At 48.0% G+C, this 15,115-nt stretch overlaps 1 protein-coding gene across 3 annotated transcripts in view; it reads left to right on the top strand.

The window, feature by feature from the left end:
- Positions 1-15,115, top strand: part of col16a1 (collagen, type XVI, alpha 1) — a 425,594-nt gene that overhangs the window by 211,779 nt on the left and 198,700 nt on the right. For all 3 annotated transcript variants that reach the window (XM_078237703.1, XM_078237702.1, XM_078237701.1), the window contains 4 exons: positions 11,241-11,312; positions 12,354-12,398; positions 12,649-12,738; positions 14,147-14,185. In XM_078237703.1, coding sequence (XP_078093829.1) covers positions 11,241-11,312; positions 12,354-12,398; positions 12,649-12,738; positions 14,147-14,185 — 246 coding nt within the window. The remainder of the gene's footprint in view (positions 1-11,240; positions 11,313-12,353; positions 12,399-12,648; positions 12,739-14,146; positions 14,186-15,115) is intronic.

The following is a 15,115-nucleotide window of genomic DNA, read 5'->3' as shown; positions in this document are numbered from 1 at the left end:
GATCCCAGTCCGGGCCCTCACCCTGCAGACGTCACACATTGTATAAAACCCACAACAAATTCCTCAGGGACAATCCCGAGACAATTTGACCAGAAGAGAAAGAGAGCCAGTTGTTTCTTGCTGCTTTTTTCCAACCTTCGGTCAGTTTGACGAGGTTCTGGAAGAAATGGAAAAGGTGACAAGAGGCCGTGATTGGAAACATACTCCAACAGCTTCCAATTGACCAGAGCACCTAGCAGGACCACACTAGCAAGAAAGAATACCTTTGCAGTGGCAGTGTAGATACAGAGCAGCTTCAGAGTTGAGCATTTAAACCAGGTTCCAGACTCTGGATAAGCAATGCCACAAGAGGTAAATCAGTTTATAAAACAACTAAAACAATCCCATTTTAAATGATTCAGGTGTGATTCCCATTCACATCTTCTCCATTCCCTGAAATCCTTTGGTTTCATTGTTTGTGCACTCGTGTTTAAATTAGGCAAAGTTTATTTATCAGTCACAAGTAGGCTTACATTAACACTGAAGTGGAGATGCCGGCTTTGGACTGGGGTGAACACAGTAAGAAGTCTCACAACACCAGGTTAAAGTCCAACAGGTTTATTTGGTAGCACAAGCTTTCGGAGCACTGCCTCTTCAGGTGACTCCAGGTGACTCACCTGATGAAGGGACAATGCTCCAAAAGCTCGTGCTACCAAATAAACCTGTTGGACTTTAACCTGGTGTTGTGAGACTACTTACTGTACATTAACACTGCAATGAAGTTACTGTGGAAAGCCCCCAGTCACCACACTCCGGCACCTGTTCGGGTACACTGAGAGAGAACTTAGCACAGCCAACCAGCATGTCTTTCAGACTGTGGGAGGAAATTGGAGCACCCGGAGGAAACCCACGCAGACATGACGAGAACGTGCAGACTCCACACAGACAGTGACCCAACCGGGGATTGAACCCAGGTCCCTGGTGCTGTGAGGCAGCAGTGCTAACCACTGTGCCATCGTGCCGCCCACATTGTTAAACTGCTTATGTTTACAATCTCAATGACTTTTGATTGAAACATCTCCACACACAATCTCCCACTGAGATAAACCAGGGCCAGGCTATGGACATGATTGTCTGCTCTGACGATGGTGACTGATGCACCTCATAGACACAAGGGAAATAAAGTTAGTGTTCCATCTCAACGTCTCTGTACTCAGATTGAGATTCAAAGTGAAACAGAGTTGGATGGAGAGTATAACTGTAGTAATTCCTCCCCCATTAACAAGAGTGCTATTCTTTTATTGACCCATAATATTGTTACAATTCCCATCGAGACACAATATCATTTTTAAAAGGACATTGAAACATAGAAGATAGGAGCAGGAGGAGGCCGTTTGGCCCTTCGAGCCTGTTCCGCCATTCATCACAATCATGGCTGATCATCCAACTCAACAGCCTAATCCTGCTTTCTCCCCATAACCTTTGACCCCATTCGTCCCAAGTGCTATATCCAGCCGCCTCTTGAATACATTCAATGTTTTGGCATCAATTACTTCCTGTGGTAATGAATTCCACAGACTCACCGCTCTGTGGATGAAGAAATGTCTCCTCACCTCTGTCCTAAATGGAAATGGTCTACCCCGAATCCTCAGACTATGACCCCTGGTTCTGGACTCCCCCACCACCGGGAACATCCTCCCTGCATCTACCCTGTCCAGTCCTGTTAGAATTTTATAAGTCTCTGTGAGATCCCTCCTCATTCGTCTGAACTCCAGCGAAAACAATCCTAACCTAGTCAATCTCTCCTCATACATCAGTCCCGCCATCCCCGGAATCAGCCTGGTAAACCTTCGCTGCACTCCCTCGAGAGCAAGAACATTCTTCCTCAGAAAAGGAGACCAAAACTGCACACAACACTCTAGCTGTGGCCTCACCAAGACCCTGTATAATTGCAACAACACATCCCTGCTCCTGTACTCAAAACCTCTCACAATGAAGGCCAACATACCATTTGCCTTCTTTACCGCCTGCTGCACCTGCATGCTTACCTTCAGTGACTGGTGCATAAGGACATCCAGGTCCCTCTGCACACTCCGCCCTCCCAATTTACAGCCATTCAGGTAGTAATCTGCCTTGTTTTTGTTTCCAAAGTGAATAACCACACATTTATCCAATGTATACTGCATCTGCCATTGATTTGCCCACCCACCCAACCTGTCCAGATCATTCTGAAGGATCTCTGCATCCTCGTCACAATTCACCCTCTCATCCAACTTGGTATCATCTGCAAACTTTGAGATGTTACATTTAGTTCCTTCATCCAAATCATTAATATATATTGTGAATAGCTGGGGTCCCAGCACCGATCCCTGTGGCACCCCAAAAGTTACTGCCTGTCAATTTGAAAAGGACCCATTAATTCCCACTCTTTGTTTCCTCTCTGCCAACCAGTTTTCTATCCATCTCAATACACTTTCTCCAATCCCATGTGCTTTAATCTTGCACAATAATCTCTTGTGTGGGACTTTGTCAAACGTGTTCTGAAAGTCCAAATATACCACATCGACTGGCTCCCCCTTGTTAACTCTACCAGTTACATCTTCAAAGAATTCCAACAGATTTGTCAAGCATGATTTCCCCTTCATAAATCCATGCTGACTCTGTCTGATCCTGCCACTGCTTTCTAAATGCATCGCTATAAAGTCCTTGATAATTGATTCGAGAATTGTCCCCAGTTCCAATGATAGGCTTAGGTGCACCAGACTGGGTTTATCAAGATTAGCTATTCACGAATGCCCTGACCCCTGAACAAGCTCCTAAAAGAGCTGGATGGGTCTTACCTGGCGGTACCTAGGCTCCCTGTCCCCACTGCCCCACACACAATGTTAAGAATTTGAAGCAGTCGTGGATGGGTTAATGACCATTGGTCCAATGGGTGGGATTTTATGGCCTCGCTCGGGTGAGATCGTAAAATCCTGCCCTCGGCCAATGGAGATTTCCGTTCTGGTAGAGTTTCGGCCAATGATGTTGAAACTGGGCCTGGATCAAGTCCCAACCCCACCAACATTGGAAAATCTACCCCGGGGAGGCAGTGGTCTAGTGGTATTATCACTAGACCGTTAATCCAGAAACTCAGCTAATATTCTGGGAACTTGGGTTCGAATCCCACCACGGCAGATGGTGGAATTTGAACTCAATAAAATATGTCTGGAATTAAGAATCTACTGATGACCATGAAACCATTGTCGATTGTCAGAAAAACCTATCTCGTTCACTAATGTCCTTTAGGAAAGGAAATCTGCCGTCCTTACCTGATCTGGCCTACATGTGACTCCAGAGCCACAGCAATGTGGTTGACTCTCAACTGCCCTCGGGCGACTAGGGATGGGCAATAAATGCTGGCCAGCCAGCGATGCCTGTGTCCCACAAATGAATAAAAAAAAGTTCCATCACAGCACAGAAAGAGGTCGTTTGGACCATCACATTTATGCGAACGCTTTGTAGAGGAATCTTGTCAATCCCAATCGCCAAGTCTGTCCGAGGCCAGACAACCTCATCCATTACCTCTTGGCTGGGTGAGCCCTGGAATTGACACGGGTCTCTCAGCTGTTGCTATTGGTGACTCGGGATACAGTCCTGGGTTGTGCTGTACTCTGACTGCTGTGGCTTACAAGCGAATTGCGAAGACTAGGCCCTTCCAATCACCGCACTGTCCAGAAACATCACGACATTGCCACTTCTGAGGGGGATGGTACTGGGGTCAAGAGGAAAAAGAAATTCAGTGATTTCCCAGAGAGAAACTGGGGAAAGGAAACTGAATCACAAACTGAGGAAGGGAGTGTTTGTTACAGTTTGTGATGTTCTGTGTTCTGCAATGTTCCAAAGAACAAAGAAAATTACAGCACAAGAACAGGCCCTTCAGCCCTCCAAGCCCGCACCGACCATGCTACCCGACTGAACTAAAACCCCCTACCCTTCCTGGTACCATATCCCTCTATTCCCATCCTATTCATGTATTTGTTCAGACGCCCCTTAAAAGTCACTACTGTATCCGCTTCCACTACCTCCCGCGGCAATGAGTTCCAGGCACCCACTACTCTCTGTGTAGAAAACCTGCCTCGTACATCTCCTTTAAACCTTGCCCCTCGCACCTTAAACCTGTGCCCCCTCGTAATTGACTCTTCCACCCTCGGAAAAAACTTCTGACTATCCACTCTGTCCATGCCTCTCATAATCTTGTAGACTTCTATCAGGTCACTCCTCAACCTCCGTCGCTCCAGTGAGAACAAACCAAGTTTCTCCAACCTCTCCTCATAGCTAATGCCCTCCATACCAGGCAACATCCTGGTAAATCTTTTCTGTATCCTCTCCAAAGCCTCCACATCCTTCTGGTAGTGTGGGACCAGAATTGAACACTATATTCCAAGTGCGGCCTAACTAAGGTTCTATAAAGCTGCAACATGACTTGCCAATTTTTAAACTCAATGCCCCGGCCGATGAAGGCAAGTATGCCGTATGGCTTCTTGACGACCTTCTCCACCTGCATTGCCACTTTCAATGACCTGTGTACCTGTACACCCAGATCCCTCTGCCTATCAATACTCTTAAGGGTTCTGCCATTTACTGTATATTCCCTATCTGTATTAGACCTTCCAAAATGCATTACCTCACATTTGTCTGGATTAAACTCCATCTGCCATCTCTCTGCCCAAGTCTCCAACTGATCTATATCCTGCTGTATCCTCTGATCCATCGCTATCCGCAAATCCAACAACCTTTGTGTCGTCCGCAAACTTACTAATCAAACCAGTTACATTTTCCTCCAAATCATTTATATATATTACAAACAGCAAAAGTCCCAGCACTGATCCCTGAGGAACGCCACTTGTCACAGCCCTCCATTCAGAAACGCACCCTTCCACTGCTATCCTCTGTCTTCTTTGACCGAGCCAGTTTTGTATCCACCTTGCCAGCTCACCTCTGATCACATGCGACTTCACCTTCTGCACCAGTCTGCCATGAGGGACCTTGTCAAAGGCCTTGCTGAAGTCCATGTAGACAACATCCACTGCCCTACCCTCATCAATCATCTTCCGTCATGTTGTGTAACATTCAGCAATGTTTTATGATGTTCTGTAATGCCCTGTGGTGTTCTCTGGTGTTCTGTGGCAGGCCAAGACTTTAGTGAGTTGAGATCTAGTTTTTTGACAGTCATCCTCACACAATCTATGAGTGGGTTCTTCGCACTCTCCCCCACAGGGACATTTAAACATCTTGCACGATATTAGTTTTATACTGCCTGCCTTTGGATAAAAAAAATTATATTTTATATTTGGGCAGCACGATGAGCACAGTGGTCAGTCCTGCTGCCTCACAGTGCCAGGGACCAGGGTTCAACTCCGACCTCGGTCTGTGTGGAGTTTGCACATTCTCCCCGTGTCTGCGTGGGTTTCCTCCAGGTGCTCCGGTTTCCTCCCACAGTCCAAAGATGTGTGGGTTAGGTTGATTGGCCATGCTAAATTGACCCTAGTGTAAATGCATGGGGTATGGGGATAGGGCCTGGGTGGGATTGTAGTCAGTGCAGGCTCGATGGGAAGAATGGTCTCCTTCTGCACTGTAGGATTCTATGATTCGATGAAAAAGAAGAGAGATGCACCAAGAACACTCTGGCACACTCTAATGCAGAGATTTCATCCTCTAAGAGGTGTTAGTAAAACAGGAGTCTTTTTACAACAATCTGCTAATTTTGTGGTCACTGGTTCCAGAATTGGAAGCTGGTTTAATTCATTGAATTTAACTTCTCAACTGCATGATGGGATTTCACCTCTTGTCCTCTGGATCATTAATCCAGCCTGTGGATTACACGCACTGTGACATAACATCTGTTCCGTATCCGAAGTAGAAAAGATTAACTGTTGAATCATATTCAGATGCAGCTTTTCCTATGGGGCCAGAATGTCTTTTAATTCTAAAGTGACTAAAAGTGAAACATGAATAAGTGAGGATAGGTTTGTGCTGTAGATCTTTACCCCCGCGGATTCAGGACAGGCCCAAGGATAAAATCTTACAACAATGCAGTAGCTGCTACTTGTATCACACAAGACTTTTGCAGTCAACAAGGGTAGTCAGGGGTTACATTCCATCAGCCCTGGCTTTTATTCAATCATGGGACGTGGGCGTCACTGGCTGGCCAGCATTTATTGTCCATTCTGAGTGTATCATTAAATAAAGTTTACTCTTACCTTTTGGAGAAAGAATGCACAGAAAGTGGCGGGGCAGTCGACTGGGAACTGTTGTGTATTTCGAGACGTGTTGGGATACCAGAGCAGAAAGCACAAAGTATGTTATGAAGGCCGACCAGACCCCAACAGTTTCCCATGCTCCCTAATTCTCCATTGAAAACTACAGTGTGCTTTTTAAAAATTTATGTGAGGCCTGATTCTCCATTGGTCAGCATGTTGACTTCACCCCAGTTCAGTCAAATCTTCTCCAGCCATACACAACCCATCAACACTGGGTAGTTTCCATGGCAAATCTGCTGTTTGCCCACTGAGTAACCACTTCATTGCAGCCCATCAGGAAAACCACTTTTCCTGTGTACATCTTCGGCACTATCCTTGATAGCTCTGAGGGAATGTGTCTGTGATGCTCCATAGTGTTCTGTGGTGGTCTGCAATGTTCCATGGTGTTCCGTGAGGTATGCTGTTGTTCATGAGTGGCACGGTAGTTGGCGCTGCTGCCTCACACCGCTAGGGACCCGGGTTCAGCCCAGCTTGGGTCACTGTAGAGTCAGCACGTTCTCCCCGTGTCTGCGTGGGTTCCTCCGGGTGCTCAAGTTTCCTCCCACAAGATATGCAGGTTAGCTGGATTGGCCATGCTAAATTGTCCCTTAGTGTCAGGGGGATTAGCTAGGATAAAGGCATGGGGTTATGGGGATAGGGCCTGGGTGGGATCGTGATCGGTGCAGACCCGATGGGCCAAATGGCCTCCTTCTGCATTGTAGGATTCTATGATTCTATGATGAACAGTTCCGGGAATGAGGCTGTTTTGGTGTCACTCGCTGTAGACTGCGCCTCACATCCATATAGCTGGGTCTCAGTGATGGGGGATGGAACTTTGGATTTTAATTTATTTATAAAGTTTTGTTTTGCAAAATGCCATAGAATTGTAGGAAGTGTTTGGTTAGAAGGTACCGATCTCCATGGTGGTTTTATGAAGTGATATTTGCTGGTAAATGCATCAACATTTTCATCGTGGGCACACACCCCAGTTGAAGATCTTCTTATCAATGGCCACATGATTAAATCCCCAGAGTCGGCAACCACATTTGAAATTCCATGGGGGGCGGGGGGTTGGGTTTTCTATCATAAAAACAAATGACCCCTGTGATAGGAACTTTCAGAATAATTTGAGTGCGTTCTGTTAAGAAATATGGAATCTTAGAAGGCCCCATGGGGCCTGGGTTACGTGATTCTGCAAACAAACGTTCAGTCACCTTACATCTTGAAAAGACGTTCTCTCCTGTCCTGTCCAGTGGGAGTCAATCGAATCATATTCTCATTGTTCTTTTTCCTTTGTTCTTTGGGTAGGGGGTTTTAGTTCAGTCGGGCAGCATGGTCGGTGCAGGCTTGGAGGGCTGAAGGGCCTGTTCCTGTGCTGTAATTTTCTTTGTTTTCTGTATTTCTCCAAACTGACTCACTGTTCATCGTTGTAGTTGAGATTCCGAGATAGAGGGTGAGTTTTCCGATATTGACTCTAAGTGCTGGCTCTGGTGAGTAACCGGTGTGCGGCTCCCCGCCTGCATGGTCAACATTTCTTGGCAAACACCACAGCACTTGGAGTAAAACAAATGCTGCTGGCACTTCTGATGCCACAATGCTGGTGGGACGGGCCCTCTTAGAGTCGGCATTGCTCCACAGAGATTAGAGCGCCATTTTTAAAGAGCTTCCCAATCGACATCAAAAAACAACGTTCCCCTCCCTCCCCCCGATACATGCACCAGGGTAAGACCTCATGGATAAGGGGAACCCCGCCCTCCCCACACACAGTACTGGGGAACCCCCCTGTGCCATCAACAAAGGGAATACCCCCATGGATATGGGGAACCCCTCTTTCCACTCCATATGTGCACTGGGGCACTTTTCCCATGGAAAAGGGGAATGCTGCATCCTCCCACAGACACACACACATACTCACTGGGGAAACCCCCCCTCCGCCACCACCGATAAGAGGAATTCCCCCCATGGAGCTCCCCAGAGGGACCCCCTTGACATGCCCCTTGCCATGGCCGTGCCATGGGGCTGTGCCAGAGGGCAGTTCAGGGCATTACCCAGGCATGTTCCCCCCCCCCCCCCCCCCTTGCGCCCCCACATTGGCTACACTACCTGTGTGTCCCTGGCTGGTTCCCTTTGACTTCTTCTTATTTTTATGTACCTGTTGTGAACCTTGCCAGCGTGGGGGAATTCTAAATGTTGGGGGAAACATATGACAGGGAAGCCCCTAATCAAATTAAAATAATATCTCATTACATCACCGACGAGGGACAGAGGGAATCAGAAAACGAGGTCTTGCCAGCAAGAATCTTGTTTTCCAATTCTTCTGTGATTTTGCACCCACATGGCTATCGGTGCTCACGGAGCAAAATCACCTCCAGATTTTCAAAGGGTTTGAGCTGGATTTTCACAGAGCCCTTTAAAAATGGCGATGGGACCCAATTCCAGGATTCCTGCCTCCATCTGGAATCCAACCATTCATAATAAGGCCATCTGGAAAAAACAGATGCCTGCTCACCTATTTCAGTTCATACAATTCAGAGATGTCTTCATTCTGGATGCTTGGCTGAGCTCAAGTAGTCACTAATGGATTAGCTCAGCAGGGGCAGTTTACTCAGTTGGAAGTGGAGTGTTTGCCTTGATTGATTGATACCTTTATAAATTTACAATAACTTATTCTTTCTTCGAAGGCTTTCTTTTAATATTGGTATGTTTATCTGTACAAGATTAAGAGGTGTGAAGTGAGGTAAAATTTCTGTTATTGATACTGTAACGTCTCTGCCTGATTGATACTTTTGTAGGGTTTGTAAGAGCAAGTTTTTTTTTCAGAACAGATTTCCAAATGAGTGTTTTTTAAGTGCATTTTAAAACTTACCATTGTTATTCAATGGCTCATTGATCCTATGGTACATACTGGGTGGGTGGGCATGCAGGATGTGGGAGAGGGTCGATGGAAAGGGGGTATGGAGGGGCATGGGGAGTGGGCTGAGGGTCAAAGAGCCTTCAATACAACTGAGAAACAAGGCAGGTCTTCAAACCACCACCCTCAGCTCTCGCCTGCCTCTGCAGCCACACCTGAGCTGCCTCTGGTCTGAGGCCATGGCCGCAACTCCATTCCGCCCCCCTGCCTCCCGGAATGGAAGTGTGGTGAGTGAGGGCCCCTTTGAAGGAGGCAGAATTCCCACAAGTCAGGCATCCGGCCCTTTGCTTTGCTAAGTTTCTACTCCAGCTCATTTGATTATAGACAAACATCAAATCTGCCATCAACACTACAATTGACAATGTTTTAATTTTTTTCTAATCTCCATGATAAATACAGCTGAAAATGGGTTTAACATAAGAAATAAGCATTAAAGATCACTTTGTCAGTTCACAATCTCTGTAACCTATTTCAAAACAGAAAATGACTTTTCTCATTAAACAGAAGCAGTTCCTGATATTGGGGTTCATTAACAATTTTGAAATACATACGTTCAAAATGAACGGCAAAGAGCCAGCTTCAGTTTTTGGAGCTTGCTGAATCGATGTGGAATGAAGCATTTAATGAAACTCGGAATGGGGGTGAATGTGTTCGGGGGGATGAGGACAGTTTTGTTAACACAGCAATCAGCTCAGTGGCTCTAACATAAAGAGATTGCGACCTGGAGGAGTGGGAAGTGCAATTTATTCTTTAAATAGCACAATGGTTACACACGGTTACAGCAATATCAGGATAATTGCTCCAAATAAAGGAGAATCTGACCTTTTACTTTACCTGTTAATCCATGATGAAACTAACGTTTTTGGTCACAGAGGAGCCTGAACAGGGTGAATGGAACATTGAGTTCACGGTTAAAATGAACACACTCTCCAGTTCTCTCCTGATCATGCCTTGATGTTTCTGGAAGAATAGAGCGGGGGAAATTGCTCCAATTCTTGAAGGGTTTGAGCAGAGAACACAGATTTAAACTATACAGTTAAAAAAAACAGCAGTGAGTGGTTAGGATCTGCAACGCACTGTCTGAGAGTGTGGTGGAGACAGATTCACACAGCGAGTGGTTAGAATCTGGAATGCACTGTTTGAAAGTGGAGACAGATTCAAATGAGGCATTAAAGAGGGATTTAGACTGTTATCTACAAAGGAATATGTACAAGGTTATGGGGAGAAGATGGGGGAGGGAGTTAGGGGGATGGTGTGGTGGTCCTCGGCGAGTTGCTCATTCAGAGAACCAGTGCAGATACAATGGGCTAAATGGTCTCCTTCTGCGCTGAAACACTGATGTGCTTCTGTGATTTGTGTTCATGCATATTCTCCCCGTTTTGCCATTGCCATGTCTTGCCACTTAAATGTCAGTTTTGATTTGATTTATTATTGTCACATGTATTAGTGTACAGTGAAAAGTATTGTTTTTTGCGCACTATACGTGGAGAAGGAAAGGAGAGGATGCAGAATGTAGTGTTACAGTCATAGCTAGGGTGTAGAGAAAGATCAACTTAATACGAGATAGGTCCATTCAAAAGTTGAGATGCTGCACCAGGCTTTGAATAGACCATCTGGGCAGGCACTCCAGTGCAGTGCTGAGGATGTGTGGCCCTGTCAAAGATGCAGTCCTTTAGGTGATACATTAGATGTTGCCAACCTGCCTGTGAAGTAGATTTTAAAAAAACAGCAATGGCAAGACAATAGGATTGGGGTTCAGTTCTCGAAGAATGGAATATAAGGGCTTTCTTCAACTGAATATTAATTCCTTAGGCTGCCAGGCCCAGAACCACGCCTGATTCCTGTGTTGGCGTTGGGTAGGCCATTAATTACTAGGCCGATTTCTAGTTGGCTGACTTCCAGTGAGCAGAATGTGGAATTACTGATGACTTTTCTATCATTGACTCGAGGCTTCAGTTGTCTCTGGATGTTCTCCCCATTTCCCATTGACTTCTTTCTTTTTAAGAACCTCTTGTAATTTAAGCAAGTGTTTGAATTGCAGTCTTGTCTAATTGAGAATATTCTTTTAGCCTGGGAGAGCTGCGAAAGGTCAGAAGGGTGAGCCAGGACTGCCGGGATTGGCTGGTCTTCCGGGAAGAGATGTGAGTATCCTGCTCAAACTTTCTGATTACGTTAGGAACCTCGACACAGAATCCGTGATGGGATACTGGATTCATGAGAAGGAATAAATTTGGGAAAGAGGCTGGAAGTTGCAACAGGGAGAAAATGGGTTTTGTGATCTGGAAGATTGAGTCGTTCTTCTACACCATAGTTAATAAACTCCATACCTGGGAAGAGTGGTTCACGTTGGGTTTAAGGTTAACGGAGGGATCCTGATGATGATCAGATTATTTTTACATATTGACTTGAGGGATGTGTTTCTGAGAGGTGGTGATAGGCTTTCTTGTTGAACTGCATTGTTACAACTGTGTGACTAGCGAGGTCACTGCAGAGATCAGAAACAGCCACATTGGAGTTGGAGTCACTGGATAAGAACGGCAGTGGATTTTTACAAAACTCCAACAGTGACCTTTTGGAATGTCTTCAACATTCTCAAATTCATTGGGATTTGAACTCACATTGTCAGGATTATTAATCCAGACCTCCAGATTGTTCATCTAATTTTAATCCGATGTGAATGATCTGGCTTTGAATCCAGCCTAGACTATTAAAATGAACTAAAAGAGGCTCTCTCTGCCAATGGTGGCTAATTTGAAGTGTATTTAGCAATTTCTAAATTACCTTTGTTCTGGGGATGCCAACAACATGGCCAAGGCATCAAGACACTATTTACTGACCATCCATTGTCCCCCTGAGCACCAGCCACATAACATAGGGCTGGAGTCACATACAGTAAGGAAGACAGTTTCCCTCCCTCAAGGACACTGAGCTGGCCCACAGGTTTCCTGATTTATAAAATTCAATCTCATTAAATGCCACGGATAAGATTTAAGATCGTGGGTCTAGAAATCGGATTGTGTCTGGATGTACATATTTGAAAGGCATGAAATAAGTTTCCTATTTGCCAAGCGGTGTGCACACAGTAAGTTGATTACATTTGTTCGAGAAGGGATTATTTGTGCTTGTTTCTGAAGCATTCTCCTTTTCTAATTGTGTTTTCTTGTCTGCGTTTATCCTGTCAGGGCAAATCAGGAGAGATATGTTTGACCGGACCAAAGGGTGCAAAGGTTTGTCTCCAGTCATTTCTCACTGTGTTGTACAAGGACAATGTCGCTGGGAGTGGGAGAATCTTAATGGGGTTGGAATGTTATCAGGAACTGGGAATCTGACTGAATAGATTTCCCTCTTCAGAGAATGCACAGCGTCCTCACTCGCACGCCATCATCACCAGGTCTGGATGGCCTGTTTGTGAGAGACAGTATTTACAAAACCAGTAACGGGCCATCTCACTCAGATTCTGTCTGTTCTGTTCATTAGGGAGATCCAGGGCCCGTTGGGCCAGAGGGATTGGCCGGTGAACCAGGATCCCCGGGACAGCCAGGACTCCCAGGAATACCAGGAAAACCGGTGAGTGTCAGATACAGGACAGGGTGAACTCTAGAGGCAGAGAGTACCCGAATCAGATTAGACAGCAGAAGGTGGCATTCAGCCCAGTGTCACTGCAGCATGATCAGGGTGGGCAACCCCTCCCCTGAGATTCCCAATAGAATGAATCTTCCTTTAATTGGGGTGGGGTGAGGTTGGGCAGTATGTTCCCTGAAGACCTGACAGGCCACCAGAACCTGTAGTGACCACACTCTATCCTTGGAGAGGGTAACATCATCCTCCTTACTACACCTCCTCCTCCTCCTCCCCAAAAACCCCAACCTCATCATTCCCCTCCCCTCCATCCTCTTGACATTTCCTCCCCTCACCCTCCATCCCCTCACTCTCCCCACACTATCTGCTTTCCCCCTCCTCCCCCTCCCTTCACCTCCTCATTCCCTTTCCCCTCACTGTAAAATCTCTCATCACTCCCCTCCCTTCACCTCCCCCCAACCACATGATCTCCCTCCCACTCACTACTCCCCTCCCTAGCGCCTCCCCTCCTCTGTCTCCTTACCATTCCCCTCCATCAGTTACCCCTACCTTTTCAACTCCTCCGCTTCCACCACCCCTCCACTACTCTCCTCCCCTCCCCCTCTCCCACACCATCCCCATCTCCCTCCCTTTCCCCATTTTCCTTGCTACCCTGGACCCTCCCCTTTTCTATCCCCCACCTTATCTCCTCCTCCGCTCTCTGCCCTCCTCCCTCCCTTTCCCCATTTTCCTCACTACCTTCTCCCCTTTTGCTGTCCCTTCCCCACCCCACTTTGTCTCCATCACCTCCCTCTCCCCAGCCCCTCCCCCACTCTCTCACTACCTTTTCCTCCTATCACACCGTTTTTTAAAGCCATTTTCAATGTAGGTAATAAATGGAAGTCTCGAAATCAAAGTGAAAAACATAATGGGTGGGATTTTCCGCCTCAAAGCTGGAAAATCCCACCCGAGGTCAACGGATCTTTTCATGCCCCCCCCCTCCACCCCCTCCACCCCCTCCGCCCCGCCCACTACGATTCCTGTGGTGGGCAGGATGGGAAAATTCCCCCAGTGTTGTTGACTGAGATCTGATCTTGGACATCAGTTCCTGGGAATGCAGGGACAATGGTGGAGAGTTGGTCATGCTCTCTCTCTCCCTCCCTCCCTCCCTCCCTGCTCTCTGCCCATTTTCCATTTTCCAGCTCTGAAGAAAGATGAGACATTTTCTCCTGGATGTTGGGAATTGTGACTCTTTTCTGTTTATGAGGTTTGGCTTCATTCCAGATCTCAGCTCCTCCGAGTTTGAGTCCAGGGCAATTTTGTTTATTTCCTCCGATCCTGCTGCCCTGTGATAATGAGTTTGATCTCTGCTGGTTTATTGCTGCGCTAACATTTGTTTACATTTCCTGCCCCAAAGGGAAAACCTGGAGGCCCAGCCGGACCCAAAGGAGACACGGTGAGTTCGCTTAGGAAATAGGCCTCATCAGGCTCAATTCTCCGACCAGGAATTCCTGCTGAGACTCTCCACTGCCCGCACTCCCCCGATGCCCCGCTCTCCCCTCTATCCCGCTCTCCCCTCTATCCCGCTCTCCCCACTATCCCGCTCTCCTCTCTACTCTGATCTCCCCTCCGCCATCCTGCCCCACTCTCCCCTCTGCCCCGCTCTCTGCCCCGCTCTCTGCCCCGCTCTCTGCCCCGCTCTCCCCCTGCCCCACTGTCCCCTCTGCTAGGCTCTCTGCCCTTCTCTCTGCTCCGCCCCACTCTCCCCTCTGCCCTGCTCTCTGCCCCGCTCTCCCCTTCGCCCCGCTCTCCCCACTGCCTCACTCTCTGCCCCGCTCTCCCCTTCGCCCCGCTCTCCCCACTGCCTCACTATCTGCCCCGCTCTCCCCTTCCCCCCGCTCTCCCCACTGCCTCACTCTCTGCCCCGCTCTCCCCTTCGCCCCGCTCTCCCCACTGCCTCACTCTCCGCCCCGCTCTCCCCTCTGCCCCGCTCTCCCCTCTGCCCCGCTCTCCCCTCTGCCCCGCTCTCCCCTCTGCTCCGCCCTCTGCCCCGCTCTCCCCTCTGCTCCGTTCTCCCCTCGGCCCCACTCTCCCCTCTGCTCCGTTCTCCCCTCGGCCCCACTCTCCCCTCTGCCCCGCTCTCCCCTCTGCCCCGCTCTCCCCTCTGCCCCGCTCTCCCCTCAGCCCCGCTCTCCCCTCTGCTCCGCCCTCTGCCCCTCTGCTCTCCCCTCTGCTCCCTTCTCCCCTCCGCCCCGCTCTCCCCTCCGTCCCACTCTCCCCTCCGCCCCGCTCTCCCCTCCGCCCCGCTCTCCCCTCTGCCCCGCTCTCCCCTCTGCCCCCTTCTCCCCTCCGCCCCGCTCTCCCCTCCGCTCCGCTCTCCCCTCAG

This window comes from Mustelus asterias, chromosome 21 (genome assembly GCF_964213995.1).
Source record: "Mustelus asterias chromosome 21, sMusAst1.hap1.1, whole genome shotgun sequence".
NCBI lineage: Eukaryota > Metazoa > Chordata > Chondrichthyes > Carcharhiniformes > Triakidae > Mustelus > Mustelus asterias.
Note: the sequence above shows the minus strand (reverse complement) of the source record. Positions and strands in the feature narration are given on the sequence as shown.